Consider the following 27,940-nt stretch of genomic DNA (forward strand, 5'->3'; position numbering starts at 1 on the left):
TCACAGAAAGCGGTTGAGGCCAAAACATTGTTTTCAAGTAGGAGTCAGATACAGCTCTTTGCATAAAGGGTTAAAAGGGTGTGGGGCAAAAAAGGGAACAGAGTTCATGGTTATATAGAATGGCAGAGCCAGCTCATCAGGCCAAATAGCCTACTCCCTCTCCTATTTTCCACGTAAAATATATTTAGTTTATTTTGGTAATTAGCCAGAGTCAGCATGTTTTAGTGAAAGGTAAATTTTTTAACAAATTTATTGGAGATCTTTGAAGATGTAAAGTGCTGATCAGGGGGGAGCAGTGGATATATACTGTACTGTGTTTTGCCTAAGACATTTGATGGGGTGCGACAGAAATGACTGGAGGAAATAAAGGCCTGTGGCACACAGGGTTAACATAAAGGCATGGTTGAACAATTGTCTGGCAAACAGGAAACTGCATAGATGGGTGACTTACGCTGGGCATGGTGAAATGGGTGATGTGCAATAGGGACTGGTTCTGCGACTTAAGCTGTTTACAATTTTTAGATTAGATTCCCTACGGTGTGGAAACAGGCCCTTCAGCCCAACAAGTCCACACCGCCCCTTGCAGCATCCCACCCAGACCCATCCCCCTATAACCCACACACTCCTGAACACGATGGGCAATTTAGCATGGCCGATCCACCTAGCCTGCACATCTTTGGACTGTGGGAGGAAACCGGAGCACCCGGAGGAAACCCACGCAGACACGGGAAGAGAATGTGTAAACTCCACACAGACAGTTGCTCGAGGCTGGAATCGAACCTGGGTCCCTGGTGCTGTGAGGCTGCATTACTTGGATAAGGGTACAGAAGGAATGATTGCTAAACATGTTGCTAACATAAAGTGAGATTTTAAAAAAAACAATTTAAGTTGTGAAGAGGTCAACAGAAAACTACAAATGGATTTATAAATAAAAGCGAAATACTGTGGATGCTGGGAATATGAAACAAAAACAGAAATGCTGGAGAAATTCTGCCTTGTTGGAGAAAAAAAGTTACCATTTCAAATCCAGTGGTAACTGCACTTTAGAATTGAAATGTTGCTGAAAAACAATGGGTTTTTAATGGTGGAGGAGTGATGCAGAAGGTTAATGGCCGGAGTTAATAGCAGAAAATATGTCAACTCTGCTAACAGCCCCGCGTATGCAAACAAGACAGTGGGCTGGAGGGAGAAGCGGGATAATATCAAATAATATGTTCATGGTGTGAAGTTGCTTAAATCGATGTTGAGTTCTGAACGCTGAAGTGAGAGGGAGAACCAGAGAGTTGGAAAGAGAGAAACAAACCATAAATTTTCAACTGGTTGAATGAAAGAGGAACTAATACTTCAGATAATGAATCAAGTCTCACTCCAAGCTTCCCATCTCATCCCAAAATCCAGGGAGGACAAAATCGAGAGCTAGTTCACAGAATCCCTAACAGGCCATTTGGCCCAACAAGTCCACACTGACCCTCCAAAGAGCACCCCGCTCAGACCCATACCCACTTCCTGTAACCCTGTATTTCCCACAGCTAACCCACTGAGCTTGCACACCTCTGAATACTACAGACAGTTTAGGATGGCCAATCAACTCTAGCCTACACATCTCTGGACTGCGGGAGAATGTGCAAACTCTGCACAGTCACCCGAGGGTGGGATCAAACCCAGGTCCCTGGCACCATGAGGCAGCAGCACTAACCTCTGAGCCACTATGCCACCCTGTTGTTAAGAGCAAACAAAGACCGTGCCACTTGAGAAAATCACTACAGTGCTCGGGTGGGTGAAGGAGACACAGTCTTTTATTTTGCAGAGCTCCTTATTTGAAGAAAGTATTTCAATTTTGCTTCAAAAAGTTCACTGAATAAAACTGTACTAACGCTGAGTGTTGGTGGGAGCCACGTGTCTGCTCATTCTTTTAAAGAGAAGTTAAGTTGTGCTCTGTTAAAGAGCTCTGTTATTGTTGGTGTTATTCCAAATCGTCCATTGATCCAGCAAATTTCAAACCAGGGGTGCTCGAAGTGTTGAGTAATATCCAACCTGGAATTAATTTTCGAGTAGCAGGCAGTCACGAGTGGGGTACTGCGGGGTTCAGTGCTGTTGTACCCTGCATCGTTTCAGCACTGTCACATGCAATTAGATAGAAACATAGAAAATAGGTGCAGGAGATCGCTCTTCAGCCCTTCGAGTCTGTATGGCAGACCATGCAATCTCAGTATCCCATTCCTGCTTTCACCCCACACCCCTTGATCCCTTTAGCCACAAGGGCCACGTCCAGCTTCTTCTTGAATATATGTAACAGCAGCTTCCTGTGGGAGAGAATTCCACAGGTTCACAACTGTCCGAGTGAAGAAGTTCTTCTTCATCTCAGGCCTGAATGGCTTACCCCTTTATTCTAAGGCTGAGATTTCTAATTCTGGGCTTCCCCAGCACCAGGAACATTCTTCCCACATCTAGTCTATCCACTTCCATCAGGGTTTTTTACATATCTATGAGAACCAGTGACTCCAAGCTCGATTGACGCAGTCTTTCTCCACATGGCAATCCTGCCATTTTGGGAATCGGCCTGGTGAACCTTTGCCGGACTCCCTCAGTAACAAGGATGTCCTTCCTTAAACTAGGAAACTAAAACCATTTTTATTTCCTTTATTCATTCACGGGATGAGGGCATCACTGGCTAGGCCAGCATTTATTGCCCATCCCTAATTGCCCAGAGGGCAGTTGAGAGTCAACCATATTGCTGTGGGTCTGGAGTTACACGTCAGCCAGACCGGGTAAGGATGGCAGCTTCCTTCCTCAAAGGACATTACTGAACCAGCTGGGTTTTTCCTGACAATCGACAATGGATTTGTGGTCATCATTAGATTTTTAATTCCAGATATTTTACTGAATTCAAATTGCACCACCTGCTGTGGCAGGATTCAAACCCGGGTCCTCAGAACGCTATCTAGGTCTCTGAATTAATAATCGAGCAATAGTACCACTAGGCCATTGTCTCCTCACACATTTGCATGCGATACTCAAGGTGTGGCCTCACCAAGGCCCAGTATAACTGCAACAAGACATCCGTACTCCAATACTCAGATTCCTTTCGCGATGAAGCTTTCCTCAGTGCCTGTTGCATCTGCATGCCAACCCTCAGCGACTGTTCCACCATGATTCCCAGGTCTCGTTGCGCCTCACCCTTTCCTCAACTGCCACCATTCAGATAATAATCTGCCTTAGAGATAATGGGAACTGCAGATGCTGGAGACTCCAAGATAATAAAATGTGAGGCTGGATGAACACAGCAGGCCCAGCAGCTTCTCAGGAGCACAAAAGCTGACGTTTCGGGCCTAGACCCTTCATCAGAGAGGGGGATGGGGGGAGAGAACTGGAATAAATAGGGAGAGGGGGGGAGGCGGACCGAAGATGGAGAGTAAAAAAGATAGGTGGAGAGAGTGTAGGTGGGGAGGTAGGGAGGGGATAGGTCAGTCCAGGGAAGACGGACAGGTCAAGGAGGTGGGATGAGGTTAGTAGGTAGCGGGGGGTGCGGCTTGGGGTGGGAGGAAGGGATGGGTGAGAGGAAGAACCGGTTAGGGAGGCAGAGACAGGTTGGACTGGTTTTGGGATGCAGTGGGTGGGGGGGAAGAGCTGGGCTGGTTGTGTGGTGCAGTGGGGGGAGGGGATGAACTGGGCTGGTTTAGGGATGCAGTAGGGGAAGGGGAGATTTTGAAACTGGTGAAGTCCACATTGATACCATTGGGCTGCAGGGTTCCCAGGCGGAATATGAGTTGCTGTTCCTGCAACCTTCGGATGGCATCATTGTGGCACTGCAGGAGGCCCAGGATGGACATGTCATCAAGAGAGTGGGAGGGGGAGTGGAAATGGTTTGCGACTGGGAGGTGCAGTTGTTTGTTGCGAACTGAGCGGAGGTGTTCTGCAAAGCGGTCCCCAAGCCTCCGCTTGGTTTCCCCAATGTAGAGGAAGCCGCACCGGGTACAGTGGATGCAGTATACCACATTGGCAGATGTGCAGGTGAACCTCTGCTTGATGTGGAATGTCATCTTGGGGCCTGGGATAGGGGTGAGGGAGGAGGTGAGGGGACAAGTGTAGCATTTCCTGCGGTTGCAGGGGAAGGTGCCGGGTGTGGTGGGGTTGGAGGGCAGTGTGGAGCGAACAAGGGAGTCACGGAGAGAGTGGTCTCTCCGGAAAGCAGACAGGGGAGGGGATGGAAAAATGTCTTGGGTGGTGGGGTCGGATTGTAAATGGCAGAAGTGTCAAAAATTCCATCCCCTATTCCCAATTCCTCCGCCTCCGCCGCATCTGCTCCCACGATAAGACATTCCACTCCCGCACATCCCAGATGTCCAAGTTCTTTAAGGACCGCAACTTTCCCCCCACGGTGATCGAGAACGCCCTTGACCGCGTCTCCCGCATTTCCCGCGACACATCCCTCACACCCCGCCCCCGCCACAACCGCCCCAAGAGGATCCCCCTCGTTCTCACACACCACCCTACCAACCTCCGGATACAACGCATTATCCTCCGACACTTCCGCCATTTACAATCCGACCCCACCACCCAAGACATTTTTCCATCCCCTCCCCTGTCTGCTTTCCGGAGAGACCACTCTCTCCGTGACTCCCTTGTTCGCTCCACACTGCCCTCCAACCCCACCACACCCGGCACCTTCCCCTGCAACCGCAGGAAATGCTACACTTGTCCCCACACCTCCTCCCTCACCCCCATCCCAGGCCCCAAGATGACATTCCACATCAAGCAGAGGTTCACCTGCACATCTGCCAATGTGGTATACTGCATCCACTGTACCCGGTGCGGCTTCCTCTACATTGGGGAAACCAAGCGGAGGCCTGGGGACCGCTTTGCAGAACACCTCCGCTCAGTTCGCAACAAACAACTGCACCTCCCAGTCGCAAACCATTTCCACGCCCCCTCCCATTCTCTAGATGACATGTCCATCATGGGCCTCCTGCACTGCCACAATGATGCCACCCGAAGGTTGCAGGAACAGCAACTCATATTCCGCCTGGGAACCCTGCAGCCCAATGGTATCAATGTGGACTTCACCAGTTTCAAAATCTCCCCTTCCCCTACTGCATCCCAAAACCAGCCCAGTTCATCCCCTCCCCCCACTGCACCACACAACCAGCCCAGCTCTTCCCCCCCACCCACTGCATCCCAAAACCAGTCCAACCTGTCTCTGCCTCCCTAACCGGTTCTTCCTCTCACCCATCCCTTCCTCCCACCCCTAGCGGCACCCCCCGCTACCTACTAACCTCATCCCACCTCCTTGACCTGTCCGTCTTCCCTGGACTGACCTATCCCCTCCCTACCTCCCCACCTACACTCTCTCCACCTATCTTCTTTACTCTCCATCTTCGGTCCGCCTCCCCCTCTCTCCCTATTTATTCCAGTTCCCTCCCCCCCTCCCCCCATCCCCCTCTCTGATGAAGGGTCTAGGCCCGAAATGTCAGCTTTTGTGCTCCTGAGATGCTGCTTGGCCTGCTGTGTTCATCCAGCCTCACATTTTATTATCTAATAATCTGCCTTCCTGCTTTTGCCACCGAAGTGGATAACCTCACATTTATTCACATTTGTATTGCATTTGCCATGCATTTACCCACACAGCCAGCCAGTACCAGTCACCAAGCAGCCCACACTGCTACCCGGCTTACTGTCGTCTGCACATTTGGCGACTGTGTATTCAGTTCCAAATCATTACGGGTGCAGAGTGAACAGCTGGAGTTCCAGCACTGAACCCTGCAGTAACAAAAAAACACAAGAACAGCCTCAGCGTTATAGGGACTGCCAAGACTGTGAGGGGTTGGACTGGAAAGGCTGCAAGACAGCATGCACACATGACAACAGACCTCAGGGACCTCACAGCAGAAGTTACAAAGAAACCAGCTCCCAACTGATAAAACAGCGAGGGCTCTGGTTCCCCTTGGAAATGAATCTACCATTTAGGGAGGGAAGGGAGACTGCATCGCTGAGGTAAGGGGTAGCAGAGGGCCAGGATCAAACACCCCAGCTCGTAAACCTGTCAATTCCAGTCGACAGACCCTCAGCAAAAATCCAGGACACTGACTGGGGGTTGAACTCTCAGGTCAAATTGCTGAAGTCAGCCTTGCAGCTTCCGACTAACGAGGACATTATGTGCCACTTTGTGATAACTAGGTTGGAAGTTTGGTGTTTAATCTAGCCTGTAGTGTGATTAGGAAAATATGTTGCCTTTAACTTTCTACTGTTTTCAATAGGTATTTAGTTTTGAATAAGTTTGCCTTGCTCGAATGTAGCAAGGTGCTATATTGTTTAACCTGAAAAACAACAAATGCAGGAGATTACAGTGGGCCAGGCAACATCCTTGGAGCTAACAAAGTGTGGAGCTGGATGAACACAGCAGGCCAAGCAGCATCTCGAGCACAAAAGCTGACTTTTCGGGTCTAGACACCTCTGAAACGTCAGCTTTCCTGCTCCTAAGATGCTGCCTGGCCTGCTGTGTCAATCCAGCTCCACACTTTGTTACCTTGGATTCTCCAGCATCTGCATTTCCTTCTATCTCTGATACAACACCCTCAGAGCTAACGTTTCGAGTCCCGATGACTATTCATCAGAGCTGAAGTGAAATGTGGTGGGGGCTGCATTTATTTGATAATTTGTGGGTTGGGGGGGGGGGTGGGTTGGAGTGCTGGCGGAGAAAGGTTGCCGATAGTTCAGATTATGTGACCAGAACGTGAGCAATGCCTTTCTCACATGCCGATCACATCATCTGAACTATCACTGAATTCCCATAGCATCAACATCCTGGGGGGTTACCATTGAACAGGACCCACTATATAAATGCACTGGATGCAATGCAGTGAGTCACCCACCTCCTGACCTCCCATCCCCCAAAGCCTGTCCATCATCTACAAGTCAGAAGTATCATTTTTAATTCACTTGTGAGCCATTGACATGGGCCAACCTGTCCCTAGTTGCCCTTGAGAAGGTGGGGGGGGGAGGTGAGCTGCTTTCTTGAGCCACTGCAGTCCACGTGCCGTAGGATAGACCCACAATGCCTTTAGGGAGGAAATTCCAGGATTTTGACCCAGCCGCACTGAAGGAACGGCCGACATATTTCCAAGTTGTGATGGGGAGAACGGCTCGAGAGGATGGTGTTGCCATGTATCTGCTGTCCTTGTCCTTCTCCATGGAAGTGGTCATGGGCTGGGAAGGGGTCAGAGATAATGGGAACTGCAGATGCTGGAGAATACAAGATAACAAAGTGTGAAGCTGGATGAACACAGCAGGCTAAGCAGCATCTTAGGAGCACAAAAGCTGAGGTTTTGGGCCTAGACCCTTCATTGCTGTCTTGGGCAAACTTCTCCAGTGCGCCTTGTAGATGGTGCACACTGCTGCTACTGAGCATCGGTGGCGGAGGGAGCAGATGTTTGTGGATGTGGTAACAAGCAAGCGGGGGGCTGCTTTCTCCCTGGATGGTGTGGGACTTCAAGTGTTGCTGGAGCTGCCCCCATCCAGGCGAGGTCCGTCCAACTCCTGACTGAAGGGGTCTGACCACAAAGGAAAGGCTTTCGAAACCTTTCTGCTTGAGCAGGGGCAAGTGTAGAATGATATTCTTAAAGGATCATTTTGAATGATAGAGGAATACGGTGTTGGTCTGTATCGGCGACAGCTCGCTTGGAGTTTTGATGGGGGGAGGAGGACAAGAAGCTGAAAGGTTTGTTCAGCTTGAAGTTCAAGAAAGAAATCTCCAGTGATGCCCGCCACCCCCCCCCCCCCCCCCACCCCACACCTCAAACCAGGTGTAAAAAGTCCCAGCCTATCCTATTGTCATAAGTCAAACCCTCCACACCCGGCAACATTCTGCTAAATCTTTTCTGAATTCTTTCCAATTGAATAATATCCTTCCTATAGCAGGGTGACTAGAACTGGACACACCAATATCCTGTACAACCTCAACATGACGTCCCAGCTCCTACACTCGAAGGGTCTAAGCAACGAAGACAAGTGTGTTAAACCTGTCTACCTGTGAGCAAATTTCAAATAGTTAATCTACTTGCACCCTTCAGTCTCTCTGTTCTACAACACTACCGGGGTCTCTACCATGAATTGTATACGTTCTGCCCTTGTTTGTTGTACCAAAATGCCATACCTCGCATTTATCCAAATTAAACTCCATCTTGCTACTGCTCAGCCCGTTGACCTAATTGGTCAAGATCTCCTTGTGATCTCAGATAACCTTCTTCACTGTCCACCAAACCACCAATCTTGATGTCAATGACAAACTTACTAACCATGCCTCTGACATTCTCATCCAAATCATTTATAAAAATGAGAAACAAAAGTGGGCCCAGTACCGATCCCTGTGGAACACCGCTGGTTTCCCAGTCTGAAATGTGGCTCTCCACCACCACCCTCTGTCTCCTACCGTTTGGCCAATTTTATAGAACAGAGAACATAGAAAAGTACAGCACAGTACAGGCCCTTCAGCCCACGATGTTGTGCCGTGGAATAATCCTAATCCAAAAATAAAATAACCTAACCTACATTCCCCTCAATTCACTGCTGTCCATGTGCATGTCCAGCAGTTGCTTAAATGTCACTAATGGCTCTGCTTCCATGACTACCACTGGTAAACTATTCCATGCACTCACAACTCTCTGGGTGAAGAACCTCCCTCTGACATCTCCTCTATACCTTCCTCCTAACACCTTAAATCTATGATTCCTCTTGGCTGTCAATCCTGCCCTGGTGAAAAGTCTCTGGCTATCGACTGTATCCATGCCTCTCATTACCTTGTACACCTCGATCAGGTCACGTCTCTTCCTCCTTCTCTCAGAGAGAAAAGTCCGAGCTCAGTCAACCTCTCCTCATAAGACAAGCCCTCCAGTCCAGGCAGCATCCTGGTAAACCTCCTTTGCACCCTTCTCCAAAGCCTGCACATCTTTTCTATAATAGGGCGACCAGAACTGGACACAATATTCCAAGTGTGGTCTCACCAGGGTTTTGTAGAGCTGCAGCATAACCTCGCGGCTCTTAAACTCGATGCCCCTGTTAATGAAAGCCAAAACACCAAATGCTTTCTTAACAACGTTATCCACCTGGGTGGTAACTTTGAGGGAGCTATGCACTTGAACACCAAGATCCCGCTGTTCCTCCACACTGCCGAGAATCCTGCCTTTAATCCTATATTCAGCATTTAATTTCAAACTTCCAAAATGCATCACTTCGCATTTATCCAGGTTGAACTCCATCTGCCATTTCTCAGCCCAGGTCTGCATTCTGTCAATGTCTCGCTGAAGCCTGCAATAGCCCTCGATACTATCAACGGCACCTCCAACCTTTGTGTCATCAGCAAACATACTAACCCACCCCCCAACCTCCTCATCCAAGTCATTTATAAAAACTACAAAGAGCAGAGGCCCAAGAACAGAGCCCTGACCTCCAGGCAGAATACTTACCATCTACAACCACTCTCTGCCTCCTGTCAGCCAACCAATTCTGAATCCAGACAGCCAAAATACCCTGTATCCCATACCTCCTGACTTTATAAATGAGCCTGCCGTGGGGAACCTTATCAAATGCCTTGCTGAAGTCCATGTACACCACATCCACTGCTCGACCCTTGTCAACCTGTCTTGTGACCTCCTCAAAGAACTCAATAAGATTTGTCAGGCATGACCTGCCCCTCTCAAAGCCAGGCTGACTCCCTTTAATCACGCTATGCTTTTCCAAATAGTCATAAATCCTATCCCTCAGAATTCTTTCCAAAACCTTGCTGACTACAGATGTAAGACTGACTGGTCTGTAATTTCCAGGGATTTCCCTATTACTTTTCTTGAAAAGAGGAACAACATTTGCCTCCCTCCAATCTTCCGGTATGACTCCCATGGAGAGTGAAGAAGCAAAGATCTTCGCCAGCGGCTTAGCAACCTCCTTTCTCGCTTCCCAGAGCAACCTAGGATTAATCTGGTCTGGCCCTGGAGACTTATCAATCTTAATGTTTGCCAAAATTTCCAGCACATCAACTTCCTCAATCTTGATCTGTTCAAACCTGTTTCCCTGCTCCTCAAAGTTCTCATTCACAACAAGGTCCCTTTCCTTATTGAAAACCGAAGCAAAAAACTCATTTAGGGCTTCCCCTATCTGCTCAGACTCCACGCACAAGTTCCCTACGCGATCCCTGATCGGCCCTACCTTCTCCCTGATCATTCTCTTATTCCTCACGTATGAGTAAAATGCCTTCGGGTTCTCCCTAATCCTTCCTGCCAAGCCTTTTCCGTGCCCCCTCCTGGCCCTCCTGAGTCCACTTTTGAGCTCCTTCCGAGCAAGCCTGTCATCCTCTAAAGCTGTGCTAGACCCTCACTTCCTCCACCTTACGTATGCTGCCTTTTTCTTTTTGACAAGAAGCACCTCTGTACCCGTCATCCAAGGCTCCTTAATCTTACCACTTCTTACCTGTCTCAGAGGAACAAATTTATACATCACTTGCAACAACTGCTCCTTAAACAGCCTCCACATGTCTGTTGTGCCCTTTCTGTGGAACAATTGCTCCCAATCTGTACTTCCCAACGCCTGTCTGATAGCATCATAGTTTCCTTGACCCCAGTTAAATATCTTCCCCTGGTAACTGCTCCTTTCCCTTTCCATGGCTATGGTAAATGTGAGGCTCTTGCGGTCACTGTCGCCAAAGTCTTCTCCCACCACGAGATCTGACACCTGTCCTGGCTCATCGCCGAGCACCAAATCCAAAATGGCCTCCCGCCTCGTCGGCCTGTCCACATACTGAGTAAGGAAACCCTCCTGAACACACCTGACAAAAACGGCTCCATCCAAACCATCTGCACTAAGGAGGTTTCAATCTATATTGGGAAAGTTGAAGTCACCCATAACAACAACCCTGATACGTTTGCACTTTTCAACAATCTGCCGGCCAATGAGTTCTTCGATCTCCCAACTGCTATTTGGGGTCCGTAGAAAACCCCCAGTGAAGTGACTGCTGCCTTGCTGTTCCGAACTTCCACCCACACTGACTCAGTCGACAAACCTTCCTCGGCAACATCAGCCCATACCACCGCAGGAGACGAGTCCTCAAAGGTTCTTTCAGCCGCCGTTATGCTGTCCTTGACCAACAAAGCCACACCTCCCCCTCTTTTACCACCTTCCCAGACCTTAATGAAAGATCTAAACCCGAGAACCTGCAACATCCATTCCTGACCCTGCTCTATCCATGCCTCCGAAATGGCCACAACATCGAAGTCCCAGGTACCTATCCAAGCTGCAAGCTCACCTACATTATTCCGGATACTCCCGGCATTAACGTCGTCACACTTCAATCCAGCTTGCTGTCTGCCAGCACACTCCTGTGACAGTGAGGTCCTGTCCATGTCCTCCCTACGCTCATTCTCCTGTGTACTAGGACTACACCTCAGTTTCCCATCCCCCTTCTGAGCTAGTTTAAATCCACCCGAATGGCACTAGCAAATTTCCCACCCAGGATATTCGTGCCCCTCTGGTTCAAGTGGAGACCGTCCTGTTTGTACAGGTCCCACCTTCCCCAGAATGAGCCCCAATTGTCCATGTACCTGAAGCCCTCCCTCCTGCACCATCCCTGCAGCCATGTGTTCAGCTGAAATCTCTCCCTGTTCTTTGCCTCGCTATCACGTGGTACGGGTGACAAACCAGAGATGACCACTCTGCTTGTTCTAGCTCTCAGCTTCCACCCTAGCTCCCTCAAATCCTGCCTGACATCCCTATCACTCTTTCTACCTATGTCGTTGGTGCCTACGTGGACCACGACTTGGGGCTGGTCACCCTCTCCCCTCAGGACCCGAAAGAGATTATCCGAGACATCACAGACCCTGGCACCTGGTAGGCAACACACCAATCGTGAGTCTCTTTCGTTCCCGGCAAATCTTCTATCAGTCCCTCTAACTATTGAGTCCCCAATGACTATCACTCTCTTCCTATCCCCGCTTCCCTTCTGTGCAAGAGGGACAGACTCTGTGCCAGAGACCTGCACCCTACTGCATGCCCCTGGTATTTTGTATAAAATTGGAAGGCTCTACCTGAATCCCTTGTGATCTAACGTTACTAAATAGTCTACCTTGTGGAACCTTTCCAAAGGCTTCGTTAAAGGCCAAATAAACAATGTCTATTGCTCTGCCCTCATCAAATATCTTGGTTACTTCCTCAAAAAACTCAAATCAAGTTTGAAAGACGACAATTTTCCCTTGCACAAAACCGTGCTGACTATCCCTTATCAGTCCTCGCCTCTCCAAATGCCTATGAATCCTGTCTTTCCGAATTGCCTCCAACAACCTAAGCATCATTGATGTCAGGCTCACAGGTCTGTAGTTCTCTTGACAGCCTCTCTTATATAAAGGCAGAACATTAGCCACGTTCCAGGCTTTTGGCACTTTACCCGTGGTTATAGACGATAGGGGGACTCAGAATTTCCTTCCTAACTCCCCACAACCACCTGGGATACACTCCAGGAGGTCCTGGAAATGGACCCACCTTTATATTTTCTCAGACCTCCAGCCTGCGCTTCCTCTTCTGTAACGTGAAATAGCATCAATTATTCATTCCCCCCCCCCACCCAGAGTTCACTCGCCTCCGTTTCATTCTCCACAGCAAAAATTTGGCGCCAAATATTCATCTCATATCTCTCCCATCGCCCGAGGCTCAGCACACAGAGAACGTACCGACTAAAGAAGGTGCAAAACTCGACTTTCTGTAGATGTTGGTGTGTTCGCCAAGCTGGGAGGTTTGGTAGCAGACATCCTCAGTGTGTCAGAGCCTCCAGTGAAGCGCTGTTGTGTTGATCTGGAACGAATTTCTATGGTCCGGTTTTTGCCGCTTCCAGTAGGTGTCAGCTCTGTTGACCTTCCACAAGAGGCCTTCCTTGTCCATTGTTACAGCCCTGCAGAGATTGCATCCAGCAAAAGACTTCTTGAAACACCTTGGCGTTTTCCTGACCATGGAGTATTGTGTACAGTTCTGGTCACCGCATTATAAGAAGGATGTGGAAGCTTTGGAAAGGGTGCAGAGGAGATTTACTAGGATGTTGCCTGGTATGGAGGGAAGGTCTTACGAGGAAAGGCTGAGGGACTTGAGGCCGCTTTCATTAGAGAGAAGAAGGTTGAGAGGTGACTTAATTGAAACATATAAAATAATCAGAGGGTTAGATAGGGTGGATAGGGAAAGCCTTTTTCCTAGGATGGTGACGGCGAGCACGAGGGGGCATAGCTTTAAATTGAGGGGTGAAAGATATAGGACAGATGTCAGAGGTAGTTTCTTTACTCAGAGAGTAGTAAGGGAATGGAATGCTTTGCCTGCAACGGTAGTAGATTCACCAACTTTAGGTACATTTAAGTCGTCATTTGGATAAGCATATGGACGTACATGGAATAGTGTAGGTTAGATGGGCTTCAGATCAGTATGACAGGTCGACACAACATCGAGGGCCGAAGGGCCTGTACTGTGCTGTAATGTTCTATGTAATGCAGGCTTCCTCTGAGAGGCATGTAATCGCACACATGGAACAATTTTATTGCTCCATTAAGCAGGGGGATAAAGAAAGAGAGATTTCACCCAAGTGTGCTGAAACAAGCGGCTAAAAGCTCTGGTGGAGGATAAATACTGAGAGAACAATTGAGACAACTGATCTGGCTCTGCGCTGGACAGAGACGAATGGTTTTACCTCAGATCTACCCGTCGTGGTAGGCCAAACACTTTTTAAACCATCGGGGATAAAGTAAGAGAACTTCCTCAGCTTCTCTGGATCTGTTTAGTGGCAGTGCACAGTCCCAGGCTAAATCAGCACCAGCCCCACTCGAAGCAAAGTGGATGAGAGCAGCCAGTCCAGCAGAAAGGAACCATTTCCCCCTCCCATTCCACATTGGAGCAGCCCCTCAAGTTTATTCCGCCCCATCCAATGGGATCATGGCTGGCCTGCAGCCTTACTCCATATTGCTGCCGATGGCCTGTGTCCTTTAATATATCTGTTCCACAAAAAAATGTCTCTCAGATTTTAAAGTTAACAACAATCATGTGGAGGAGAGCTCCAAACCTTACCCGCCCTCTCGTGTGCAGAAGTGCTTCCTAACTTCCTAACCTGAACGGTCTGGCCCTCGCCCTCAGACGATGTCCCCGAGTTCTAGAAAGCCCAACCCAGTGGAAATAGATTTTCTACTCTGTCTTTTCCTGTCGAAATCTGGAAGATTTTGATCAGAGACCACACACACACTGACACCGACAACGCCCCGCCCCCCCCACCACCGCCAGCCTTAACTTTCTAAATTTGACAGCAATCAGGCCTAATTGGTGTAACTGCTCCTCCTCACATAACCCCTGAAGTCCGGGTGTCATCCTAGTGAACCTATGCTGCACCTCCTGCGAGGCCGGTATACATCCTTCCTAAGGTGTGGTGTCCGGATCCGCTCTCAGCGCTCCAACTGGGGTCTAACCAGGGTTTTATCAAACTGCAGCGTAACTTCTGCATCCTTGTACTCCAGTCAGAGGGTTGTACAGCACGGAGACAGGCCTTTCAGCCCACCTTGTCTGTGCCCACCAATATTCTAAGTGTACCTAGTTCCATTTGGCCCATGACCCTCTGAACCCTTCCTATTCATACATCCATCCAGCTGTCATTGTACCAGCCTCCGCCACTCCCTTGGGCAGCCCGTTCCACACGCGCACCACCCTCTGGATGAAAACGTTGGTCCGCAGGTCCCTTTTAAATCTTTCCCCTCTCACCTTAAACCTATGCCCCTCGGGTTTCAGACTCCTTCATCCCACGGAGAAAAGACCTTGGCTATTCGCCCTGTCCATGCCGCTCATGACTTTATAAACCCCAAAAGGTCACCCCTTTTGAGCCTCTCCCTGCAGCTCAAACCCTCCGACCCAGGCAACATCCTCGTAAATCTTTTCTGAACCCTTTCGGTTTTCGCAAAGCCTTTCCTGTACGAGGGAGACCAGACCAGGACACAGTGTTCCAGAAGTTCTTTAGAGATAAATGCCAGCATTCCATTAGCTATCTTGATCATTTTCAGCACCCGATAGGGACATTTTAAAGATGTATGCACCTGAAACCCCAAGTCTGTTTTGGGCATTCACTGTATTTAACTTTGTGGTCAGACAGGAACATGGTTCACTCCTGGATTTTGTCTTGATTTCCCCAGTGCTAAGTTACCACCCTCTCACGGGCTTGGTAGGTTCAGCTGACATGAAACTCACAGACGGGTTTGCCCAGGTTATGTCTGCACTCAGCTGACCCCGGATGCGTGCTGCAGGGGCTGGAGAGCATCATAAACCTGAACTATAACATTTGGATTCGGTAGACCTTTCTGCTTCCATAGCACAAGCCTCTGAGTCGCATTTATTTTTGGGCTAGTTCCCTAGAAGAAGCTGTCTTAATTTTCCCTTTGTTTCAATTTTTGGAATCACTGGAAGAGCCATGGGGGCTGTTATTTTTAATCAAGAGATATTTTATTCTGCATTTTGGCCCCTTGTCATCTCTACCCCAAGAGTAGTTGATGGGGACAGGGTCAAGAAACGACTTTTTTTTGCTTGTTTATTACTCGTTTTTACTTCTCCAGAGTTACGCTTTGGTTCAAAATTGGGGAAACTTTTACCTTTCTGGTTTCGAAAAGGGTAGAGTCAGCTTTGCTCTGGGCTTAACCTGTACTCATCCCAAAAGTGTAAGGGGAGGGCTTGACCTTCTTGTTTAAAAGAAAAAGAGTAGAGGCTCGGTCCTCGTACGTAGAGAGAAATCAAAGCACACAGTGTTACATGGGGGACACTGCAATGTGAACAGCTTGTGATCACAGGCTCTCATCCTGGTTCCTGACTCATTGGAAGGCGATGGCCTTGTGGTATTAGTGCTGCTCATCCAGAGACCCCCACCACCATAACGTCCGATGGACCCTGGTTCCAGTCCCGCCTCCGGGAGATAGTGGAAGTTGAATTCAATTGAAAAAAAATCTGAATTAAAACCATAATGATGATCATGAGATAACAAAGTGTGTAGCTGGATGAACACAGCAGGCCAACCAGCATCTCAGGAGCAGGAAAGCTGATGTTTTGGGCCTAGGCCCTTCTTCAGAAATAGGGGAGGGGGAAGGGGGTTCTGAAATAAATAGGGAGAGACAGGGAGGTGGATAGACGAGAAGACGGGAGGAGAGGAGACAGATAGGTCAAAGAGGCAGGGATGGAGCCAGTAAAGGTGAGTGTAGGTGGGGAGTTAGGGAGGAGATAGGTCAGTCCAGGGTGGGATGAGGTTAATAGGTAGGAGTTGGGGGTGGGAGGAGGGACAGGTTAGGGAGGCAGCAAGAAGCTGGGCTGGTTTTGGGATGCAGAGGTGGGGGGAAGATTTTGATGCATGTGAAGTCCACATTGATACCACTGGGCTGCAGGGTTCCCAAGCGGAAAATGAGTTGCAACCTTCGGGTGGCATCGTTGTGGCACTGCAGGAGGCCCAGGATGGACATATCGTCGGAGGAATAGGAGGGGACATTGAAATGGTTCGTGACTAGGAGGTGCAGTTGTTCATTGCGAACCGAGCGGAGGTGTTCTGCAAAGAGGTCCCCAAGCCTCTGTTTGGTTTCCCCAATGTACAGGAATTGTTTGAAAAACCCACCTGGTACCCTAATGGGAAGGAAACTGCCATCCCTTACCTGGTCTGGCCTACAGGTGACTCAACACCCAGGGCAAATTGACTCTGAACTGCCCTCTGGGCAATTAGGGGTGGGCAATAAATGCAGCCTGGCCAGAGCCACCCTCCTCTCCTGCACGAGTTAAACAAATTCCGTGACATCCCCGTTTTTAACCCAAAGAAATCACACGCTACAGAACGAAAGTGCACACTCATTTGGGTAGCTCAAAGTTGATAACAAGGAACGATGGAACATTTAGAGTCATACAATACGCAGCAGGCCTTCAAAAGATGTCAACTCTACACTGACAAAATCTGCGTGAATCTCACACCCTTCGAATGTTATGTTCATCCAAGTACTTTTATAAAAGGCTGTGACTTTCCCAGCTCAACTCCCCTCCACTACCCCAAAGCAGTGCATGCCAGACCCCCACCAAGCCCTGGGTGAAAAGAATTGTCCTCCAATCCCCTCGGGTGTTTCGGCTTTCGAACAAAGGGAACAACTGCTTGCTGTCCACGCCCCTCCCAACCTTACACATCTCCATCAGGTTCCCAACCACCACGCCCCCCTCCACAACCAATCTTCTCTGACCTAAGCAAAGTAACTCAAAAACCTATCCAGCCTCCCTTCTCAGGGGGTTCAGGGTCTACACTACATGGAGGTGGCCTCGCAATCCCGCCAGACCCGGAGGTCTAGATGCAGGGACTTTTTGAGAAGTTTCGACAGGGCATCTGCGGCAGCAGGGTGGCTCAGCGGTCGGCGTTGCTGCTTCATGGTGCCAGGGACCCAGCTTCGATTCCACCCTCAGGAGACTGTGTGGAGTTTGCACGCTTGCCATCCGGGCACTTCGGTTACCTCCCACAGTCCAAAGATGCGCAGGCTAGGTGGATTAGCCATGCTAAATTGTCCCATAGTGTTCAGGGATGTGTTGACTGGGTGGACTAGCCATGAGAAATGCAGGGTTACAGGGATAGGGTATGGGGGTGGGATGCTCTTTGGACAGTCGGTGTGGACTCAATGGGCCAAATGGCCAACTCCCACTCTGTAGAGATTCTGTTACCTAATTCATGCTAGGGGCTTTGTGCTCACCTTCCTGACGGTCCCTATATTTTGCAAATTTATTACTGGGAATGGAGGGAGATTAAGAAACACACTTGCTGTGCTTCTCCGTTTTTGATTTCTTCTCTTCACCCCTGCGCTGTTTCCGGCCATGGCTCAAGCTTGTTGCCCACTTCTGAGGGGACAGTACCCGGGTTTACTGACAGCCCTCTGCAGCTTCAATGTACTGTCTGGGAACCATATCACTGCTCGTATGGACCACTCAGTCAGCCAGATCACAAATACTCACTGTTCAGCCAGCACTGATTGTAAAAGGGTTTTCTCCTGGGTTTCCAGCATAAATGTACGGAATCATAGAATCCCTTGTATGGAAGAAGGCCATTCAGCCCTTCAAGTCCACCCACACCCTCTGAAGAGCATCCCATCCAGACCCACACCCCTATACCTGTAACCCTACATTCCCCATGGCTAAATCCCCCGCTAGCCTGCACATCCCTGGGCACTATGGGTAATTTCCCATGGCTAAATCCCCCCCTAGCCTGCACATCCCTGGGCACTATGGGTAATTTCCCATGGCTAACCCACCCTAGCCTGCACATCCCTGGGCACTACGGGTAATTTCCCACGGCTAACCCACCCTAGCCTGCACATTCCTGGACACTAATAGAGTAATTTAGCACGGCGAACCCACCCTCACCTGCACATCTTTGGACTGAGTGGAAATCCACACAGATGTGGGGAAAATGTGCAAACTCCACACAGACAGTAGCCTGAGGGTGGAATCGAACCCAGGTAGCAGTGCTAACCCCTGAGCCACTGTGCTGCCTGCTTCTGCTCGAGGCTTTTCTTGTTGTTTTAACGTCTGCGTTGGTATGTCTTTTCTGTAAGAAAGAAGAAACAACCCCACTGGTCACCGTAGTGAATTCTTGCGCTGTTTTCCAAACAAACACACTCTCTGAGAGGACTGGTAAATGATGCAGGGGTCAGTTTATGTGAAAATCCAGCCATAAATTTGCTCAGGCAGGACGATTACAGACGTTTTGAAGAGGCAGTTCCAGAGAAACATAACTCTTCACCACCCCTCCCTTACATCGAGTGTTGCGGCTTGGACATTGCAGCTCAATCCTATGCCCAGCTTCATGTCAGTTCTTAAGTTGATGTCACAACAGACATCAGAGCTCGTGCACAGAGACCGATTGAGGTGACCAGCGTGGCCTTCTGTTGTGAACCCAATGGAACACAGACAAATGTGTTTATTGTAGATCTCCCACAGTGGTAGAATAAATACCATTTACTCCCTACAATACAATAAATCTACTTCCTCAGTTTCTGTGGATCATTTCAGTGGGAACATGTAGTCCCAAGCTCAAACAGCATCAGCCCCACTGGAAGTGAAGTGGGAGAGAGCAGCTAGTCCAGGAGAAAGGGGACCCTCTGGCGCTCCTGCTTCCCCCATTGTCAGAATAAACAGGTTTCAGTCCTGCTTGTGACTTACAGCAGCAGAATATCAGTTGCTGCGCTCACTTGTGAATGCGCTGGTGCCTCAGCAGGCTGGATGAATGGGTGAATCGCTTCCCGCATTGCGAGCAGGAGAATGGCCTCTCCCCGGTGTGAGCCCCCTGGTGCGCCACAAGGTGGCATGACTGAAGGAATCCCTTCCCGCACACTGAGCAGGTGAACGGCCGCTCCCCAGTGTGGACCCGCTTGTGGGTCAGCAGGTGGGATGCTTGGATGAAGCTCTTCCCGCACTCGGAGCAGGTGAACGGCCTCTCGCCGGTGTGGACCCGCTGGTGATCCCAGAGGTGGGACGAATGATTGAAGCCCTTCCCGCACTCGGAACAGGTGAATGGCCTCTCCCCGGTGTGGACCCGCTGGTGATTCCGCAGGTAGGATGACCGAGTGTACCCTTTCCCGCACTCGGAGCAGGTGAACGGTCTCTCCCCCGTGTGGACCCGTTGGTGATTCCAGAGATCAGATGACTGAAGGAAGCCCTTGCCGCACTCGGAGCAGGTGAACGGCCTCTCCCCCATGTGAATATGTTGATGTGGGATCAGTAATCCCTCCTCCTCACCCTTCCCACTAATGCAAGGATTCATGGAGTCCATGGAACAGACGAATACTTCTCCTGGATTCAACAGCCCAACGGTGTTCCAGTCCTGGTGAATCAAGATTACAGTCAGGCTTTCACTTAGTTCGAGATTTCTGTCTGCAAATTCAGAGACCCCGTGAAAAGCAGTTTACAAAATCTCCAGTCAGTCAGTCGAGGACGGACGTTCATAACAGACATTTCCAATTTCTGTGGAACACTTTGTCCTCATCTCTTGTTTTTGAAGAGCTGTAAATCTCCACCCCACGCAACTCTTTTCCCCCCACCCCCACATTTCTCTCCCTTCTGTAACTAATCCATCTGAAAATACCCAATCCATGCCCACCCAGGACTTGAACTGAAAACATTCAAGCTGATTTGCAAGATAACAATTTGTTTATTTCCAGTTATATTTTATTGGACAAAACAGAAAGGATAATGTCACTATTGTCTGGCTAGACCAAAGGCAGGATAGGCTGGGACATATTTCATTGGAGCATATGAGATTACGATCCTAAAGAAGTTTATAAAATAATGAGGGGTATAGATATGAGTTAGTCGGAGTTGTCCTTTCCCTAGGATGGGAGATTTCAAGACTAGGGGACACATTTTTAAGGTGAGAGGAGAGAGATTTAAGAGAGAAATGAAGGGAAAGTTTCTTTTACAGGGAGGGTAGTGTGGGTGTGGAATGAACTTCCTGAGGAAATGGTGAATGTGGATACAATTCCAACATTTAAAAGATATTTAGATAAGTACATGAATAGGAAAGGTTGGGAGAGATATGGGCGAGGAGCAGGCAGGTGGAACTGGTTTAGTTTGGGATTACGTTCGGCATGGACTGGTTGGACCGAAGGGTCTGTTTCCATGACTGTGGTGGTTAAACCTGAGGGTCAGCACACTTTAAAAGAGGAGAAAGGTGGATAAGGAGAGTCCTTCACAGTAACCTCAGCTGGTGCAGGAACTGAACCCACGGTGTTGGCATCACTCTGTATTGCAAACCAGCTGTCTGGCCAACTTATATACATGGCACATTACTGGTTCATTAGACGTTCAGTGCAGGAGTGCAGTTCATGGAACCCGGTTAGTATTATGAGAGCATGAATACAATCAACAATATCAAAACGAATTGCACTGGCACTTGAAGGAAAAGCACTGACAGAATTAAAGAGAAGTTGACGGCGCATGAGAATCATTGTCGGACTAAGTGAGCGTGGACTCTAATTGCTAAATAGACTATTCTATTAGCCCTACTAGTACAAGACAGAGTCAGTTAGCTGGATGGCTTGTTTGTAATGTAGCGTGATGCCAATGATGTGCAATCAATTCCTGCACTGCTGAGGTTATTGACCCTCAGATTAAACCACCAACTCACATCCCTGTCTAATGAGAGAGCAGCCCATTGGGACTATGATGTCATTACTTTTATTACACATCAACTCTATCATTGGAAATAAATGATGTGACTATAGTACTTGCTGTACAACACTAGATTTAATTGTAAGCAAAGTTTAGAGATAAGGAAGCAATATATCAAACGTATAGAGTATAACCGTGGTCATTTCTCAATTAATATTATATCATTACAACTTGATCATTTATTGCTCGCAGGGCTTTCACGTGAGAAGACATTCCCTTTAGTTGTTAACGAAGTGAAAGAGGCCATCTTTCAGCCAGACAAATAAATGCATCAAACTGAGGGAGTGAAGTGTGACAATACCTTTAAGAGAGACAGAGACCTGAACCAAGCTCTGCAGAGAATGCTCCCTCCCTTGGATTCAGTCCAGTTGCAATAAGTGAACAGTCTCTCCCTCCCGGGATGAGAAATGGAAAGGGGGAGACATTGCTCCCAGACGCTGCCCAGAGGATGCAGTTTCACTCCAAAACTCACAGGGCAATCCGCATTGTGACGCCATCAATGGGGTGCGGTCAAAGGTTCACTAAGGCGGAGATTGACCAATGGGGAGCAGTGGAGGACCGGAAGGAGACTGGTCCTCCTGCCAATCAGAGCTTCCCTATTGTCTGAACGCGGAAGCTGGACAATGAGCTCCTGAAGCTGCCCAGCAAAGCTGCTGCTGCTCTCTCTCTGAATGAAGTTTGAGCTTCACCCCCCTCCAGGCTGCAGCTTCCTCCCCTGTGCAACATCTGTGAGCACAGCACTCTCTTTTCTCACCCACACCCTTTCCCGTTTCTTCTCTCATTCGGGATTTTAATTGTTAATGTGCAGGAGATGAAGGGCAAGGGAGTGAATCTAAAGGGGGGACAGATTCTGGAAAAGCTGCTCCAGGCCTCTGTCAAAGACACTGACATCCTTTGTTCCCTCAGTTTGAATCATTTATTTGCCTTGTTCAAAGGATGGCTCCTGTCTTAATGCTCGCAATCAAAAGGTAGTTTCCTCAGGAGATGGCTAACATCGAATGGGATGATTTTTTAAACACAGGACAGAGATAAGTCCAATGTTATTCTGATGTACGTATTATTTACAGTTCCCTAAATAAATCGATTTCTGATCTTCTATATTCTAATATGTTTGTGTTCTGTTGTTGAAACATTAGAAGTCCATTTGGCTACTTGCATCCATGCAGACTTTGTAGTTTAATCCAGTCAGTCCCATCCTTCTCTGTAGTGGCATCCAGTCAACCACTCCCCTCTCTAAATCCTGGAGACCATCAAGATTATCTCCTTCAGGTTACCATCCAGTGTCATTTTAAAACTATTGATTGTCTCCCATTTCCACAGCCCTCGTACGCACTGAGTTCCAGGTCATGACCATTCTCTGCTTAAATAATGCCCTTCCACAAATTTCCAGCTCTATCTCTAATAGAATAATGCAGTCTTTTGTGTGACATTTTTAATCCAGTAATACACAAATATAGATGGCAAGCAGCGTGTATGTATGTTTGAGGTCTCTGTGAGGAGACAAGCAAACAGTGTCTATCAACATGAATCAGCCCCTTTAGGCCAGTGGGGAGGGGGGATATTAGATACAGCAGGGTGAGAGTGTGTCGGATGGTGATTTGCAGATTTCAGGGAGTGAGAGAAGAGAGAATTTTCCATTTAAGGTCGAGGCTGGTACAATTTCAACATTTAAAAGGCATCTAGATGGGTAGCTGAGCAGGAAAGGTTGACAGGGATATGAGCCAAAAACCGGCAAATGGAACTAGATTAATTTAGCACATCCATTCGGCTCATTGAGTTTGAGCGAAGGGTCTGTTTCTGTACGACTCCATAAACTGGAACTGTCTGTTCTAAATTTCTGCCCTGTACCGACAGCAATGACTTTAGTAATCTGCTTTTGCAGGATATTAAAAGGGAAGGGTTTTCAGACAGAAATCTGAAACAAATCATCAGGTCAAGATCTGACACTCAACTCAACAGGAGCTAAGCATCATCAGCCTTGGAATCTAGAAGGAGACATGTTTACCTACACCAGAGATAATGGGAACTGCAGATGCTGGAGATTCCAAGATAATAAAATGTGAGGCTGGATGAACACAGCAGGCCAAGCAGCATCTCAGGAGCACAAAAGCTGACGTTTCGGGCCTAGACCCTTCTCTGATGAAGGGTCTAGGCCCGAAACGTCAGCTTTTGTGCTCCTGAGATGCTGCTTGGCCTGCTGTGTTCATCCAGCCTCACATGTTTACCTACACCTTCTGCTTCAGAAGATTTTAGATGTCAGTGTGACTGCGAAAGCACCAAGACAGACACACTCCAAGTGAGAGACTGGGAATCAAACACTGAACTCGGAGAGACAAAGGACTTGGCATCGTGGAAAAACCGTGGAAAACGTGGCGACTGTGGGAAGGGATTCAGAACCCTATCTCAGCTTGAAATTCATCAGCATAGCCGCACCCGGGAGAGGCCATTCACCTACCCTGACGGCGGCAAGGCCGGTCAGTCATCCCACTTGGTCACGCCCCGGCTGGTTCACACGGGGGGACAGGCCCTTCACACTGCTCCGTGGACAGGAAGGGATTCACTCCCTCGTCTAACCTGCGTACACACCAGCGGGTCCACATGGGGGGGGGGGGGGGGGCGTTATGCTGCACCGAACTCAGTCACCCTTCCTCGAGGGGCACCGGGGAGCGGCCTCGCACCAGCTCTGAGTGCGGGATGGCGTCTGCGGATTTGGCAAGCCTTGTGCAGCACCAAAGAGGCCGTCCCTCTGGCCCTTATGTGGGAAGGAATTCATTCTGGAGTGGAGGGCCACAGGGCTACTACCTGCTGGATCGGCCACTCTCACCCACTTTGCTGATGCCCTTTGAGCCTGGGACTGGACATTTCCTCTGAAATGATCCGCAGAAACTGCTGAAGGACATTTATCAGACATTTATCATATCCTAGGGAGTAAACAGCATTTGTTTTACCATTGCGGGAGATCCAGAATAAACAGAATTGTCTCTGTAGCCATTGAATCTCTGGCACAGGGCCAGGCCAGACAGCTCAATTGGTCTCTGTCAGTACAATATATTATTTTTTTTACACCTTACAGCACACCTTTCTGTCCAAATGCTAACCTGCTAAGAGCATCTCATCCTGACTCAACTCCCCTCAAATTCACCCCATCCCTGTAATCCTGCATTTCCCATGGCTAATCCACCCAACTTGCACGTCTCTGGACACTACGGGGTAATTTAACCTGACCAATCCATCCTAACCTGCACATCTTTGGACTGTGGGAGGAAACCGGAGCACCCGGAGGACACCCACGCAGACACGGGGAGAATGTGCAAACTCCACACAGACAGTCGCCCCGAGGCTGGAATCGAACCTGGGTCCCTGGCGCTGTGAGGCTGCAGTGCTAACCACTGTGCAACGTGTTGTTCTGAAGATGGACTTGGTAATTTCTCGTGGGCCACAAAGGGAATATGATGCTTGCCGCATGTTCGTAAAGACATTTAAATGTAGGACTAAGAAGTCCATTTGTCACTTCAAACCTGCCCCACCATTCAGTAAGATCATGACATCTGTTAATGTCTGTTGCAAGCTGTAATATTTTAAATGGAATATTACGAGGGTAACAGAAACAGGCCATTCAGCCCATCTGCCATTCAATAGGATCGTGGCTCATTTGACACTTGCCCCATAACCCTGGACTTCCAGACTGATCAAGAATCTACCTCAGTCTTAAATCTACACAAGGACTTTCCCTCTGGAGCGTAGGAGGCTTAGGGGTGACCTTGTAGAGGTTTATAAAATCATGAGGAACAAGTTAAGGTGAATGGCTGTTGTCTTTTCCCGAGGGTGGGGGCATTTCAAGACCAGGAGGCACATTTTTAAGGTGAGAGATGAACTCCAGAGGAAGTGGTGGATGTGGGTACAGTTACAACGTTTAAAAGACATTTGGATAAGGACACGAATAGGAAGCTTTTGGCGGGATATGGGCCAGGGGCGGGCAGGTGGGACTAGTCTAGTTTGGATTTACGTTCAGCAAGGACCGGTTGGACCGAAGGGTCTGTTTCCATGCTGTGTGTCTCTACCCTTTACAGCTCTCTGTGGCAAGGAGTTCGAAATCCCCTGAGGGAGAAGAAATTCCTCCTCTGCTCTGTCTTAAAATTGAGAGTGTGTTCTCTGATCCTAGACTCTCCCTGAGGGGAAACATCCTCTCAGCTTTTACCCTGCCGAGCCCTTTAAGAAGCTTGTCAGTCACAAAGAGGTCGTCTACAGTTCTTCCAATTCCTGGGGGGAGTGGGGGGTGTGGTTTGGAAAGACTGCTTTTAGCTTGGGAACTGTTATGTTTTTTGAACCTGACACGTGGACATGAAAGTCTATTAGAAATACAGGGCTAATGGTAAGATTCTTAGTAGTGTAGTGAGCAGAGAGATCTCGGTGTCCATGTACACAGATGCTTGAAAGTTGCCACCCAGGTTGACAGGGCTGTTAAGAAGGCATACAGTGTTTTAGCTTTTATTAATAGAGGGATCGAGTTCCGCAACCAAGAGGTTATGCTGCAGCTGTACAAAACTCTGGTGCGGCCGCACTTGGAGTATTTTGTACAGTTCTGGTCACCAAAAGGACGTGGAAGCTTTGGAAAGGGTGCAGAGGAGATTTACTAGGATGTTGCCTGGTATGGAGGGAAGGTCTTACGAGGAAAGGCTGAGGGACTTGAGGCTGTTTTCGTTAGAGAGAAGAAGGTTGAGAGGTGACTTAATAGTGACATACAAGATGATCAGAGGATTAGATAGGGTGGACGGTGAGAACCTTTTTCCTCGGATGGTGATGGCGAGCACGAGGGGGCATAGCTTTAAATTGTGGGGTGATAGATATAGGACAGATGTCAGAGGTAGGTTCTTTACTCAGAGAGTAGTAAGGGTGTGGAATGCCCTGCCTGCAACAGTAGTAGACTCGCCAACTTTAAGGGCATTTAAATGGTCATTGGATAAACATATGGATGATATGGAATAGTGTAGGTTAGATGGGCTTGAGATCGGTATGACAGGTCGGCGCAACAGCGAGGGCCGAAGGGCCTGTACTGTGCTGTAGTGTTCTATATTCTATGATTCTATGAAATACCTTGAGGAACTGAACAATCACAAGGCGTGGCCCACGTCAACTCTACGAATTCAAAGTGAGAAAGTAAAAGTGGAGGTGATGTACTTTGGAAGGTCGAGTGCAGGTGGAAATTACACAGAGAATAGCAGAACCCTTCGAAGTATTTGATACGCAGAGGGATCTGGGTGTGCAGGTCCACAGATCACGGAAGGTGGCAGCGCAGGTAGATAAGGTAGTAAAAAGAGGTCTGTGGGATGCTGGCCTTCACTGGAAGGGGCGATGAGTATCAGGATAGACAAGTTATGCTGCAGCTTTATAGAACTTTAGTTAGGCCACACTTGGAATATTGCACACAGTTCTGGTCGGTACATTACCAGAAGGAGAGGGTACAGAAAAGGTTTACCAGCATGTTGCCTGCTAAGGGGGATTTTAGTCATGAAGAAAGGTTGGAGAGACTGGGTTCGTTTTCGGTGGTACACAGGAGTTTGACCGGTGACCTAATAGAAGTTTATAAGATTATGAATAGCATGGACAGAGTGGAAAGTACGAGGCTTTTTCCCCCAAGGTGGAGGGGCTCAATTACGAGGGGACACAGGTTCAAGCTGCGAGGGGGAATGTTTAAAAGAGCTTTGCGAGGCAAGTTTTTCACACAGCGGATGGTGAGTGCCTGAAATGCGCTGCCAAAGCACGAACAGGAAGAGAGGAGAGGGATACGGATCCTGTAAGTGAAGACAGTTTCAGCATGGAAGGGCCAAATGTGTCAGTGCAGGCTTGGAGGGGCCGGAGGGCCTGTTCTTCTGCCGTAGTGAAAACCGATGGGTGGGCTCTTTTTTGCTGGAGATGGTAGGTCTGACAATTATTATCCTATTTTTGTAAGAGGGGCAAATTATTTGCGCAGCCAACAGATTCTCAAGTTATATGTTCATTCATTGAAATCTATAGGCAACATCCTGGCAATTCTCTGTTACCAGTAGTCAGTCAAGGTGGAGCCTTGCTAGCAATTTTGGGGGTCTCTCTTTCTGACAGCGGGTGGCCTTCCATTATCCAGGGTGCAGTTTGCTGCGTGACCAGCACCCATTTGCGGAAAGGGCCATTTGGAACTTGCAGTGCTCTCTTTAAAAAGGCCATTGACTGGGAAATTACATCGGCAGGGAATGATCTGGCAGAAGGAGTGGGGGTGGGAAATGTGATCTTGCTCGTTTCAGCTAGGGATGGATCTGGGTGGGATGCTCTGAGGTCCGGTATGGACTTGTTGGGCCGAAGGGCCTGTTTCCACACTATGATACTACGATCTAATCTACCTAGCCTGCACATGTTTGGAAAGAGGGAGGAAACCGGAGCACTTGGAGGAAACCCACACAGACACTGTGGAGGGGGGGGGCGGGGGGGAGGAGGAGAAGAAGAACATGCAAATTCCACACAGACAGTCGCCCAAAAGTGGAATCAAACCCGCGTTCCTGGCGCTGTGGGGCAGCAGGGGTAACTGCGGAGCCGCCAACTGTGAGTGGAACTGAATGGAAGTGTGCGGCTCAGCTCATACACGGTGAGGCGAGATAACCACCTGGAGTAAGGAGTAACAGTGTGTAGCGCTGGATGAACACAGCAGGGCCAAGCAGCATCTGAGGAATGGACAGTACTGGTCTCCTTATTC

General features: G+C 48.7%; 1 protein-coding gene across 1 annotated transcript in view; it reads right to left on the reverse strand.

The window, feature by feature from the left end:
* The window catches only part of LOC125448886 (zinc finger protein 256-like), a 68,826-nt gene extending 47,123 nt beyond the window's left edge, over window positions 1-21,703 (reverse strand). Inside the window, exons 1-2 of the mRNA XM_059641801.1 lie at window positions 21,518-21,703; window positions 19,343-19,870 (exon numbers count right to left, since the gene is read on the reverse strand). Of these exons, the coding sequence (XP_059497784.1) occupies window positions 19,343-19,819 (477 nt within the window). The 5' untranslated portion in view covers window positions 19,820-19,870; window positions 21,518-21,703. The remainder of the gene's footprint in view (window positions 1-19,342; window positions 19,871-21,517) is intronic.
* Window positions 21,704-27,940: the final 6,237 nt, after the last annotated feature.

The sequence above is a fragment of the Stegostoma tigrinum genome, chromosome 43 (assembly GCF_030684315.1).
Source record: "Stegostoma tigrinum isolate sSteTig4 chromosome 43, sSteTig4.hap1, whole genome shotgun sequence".
NCBI classification, from domain to species: domain Eukaryota; kingdom Metazoa; phylum Chordata; class Chondrichthyes; order Orectolobiformes; family Stegostomatidae; genus Stegostoma; species Stegostoma tigrinum.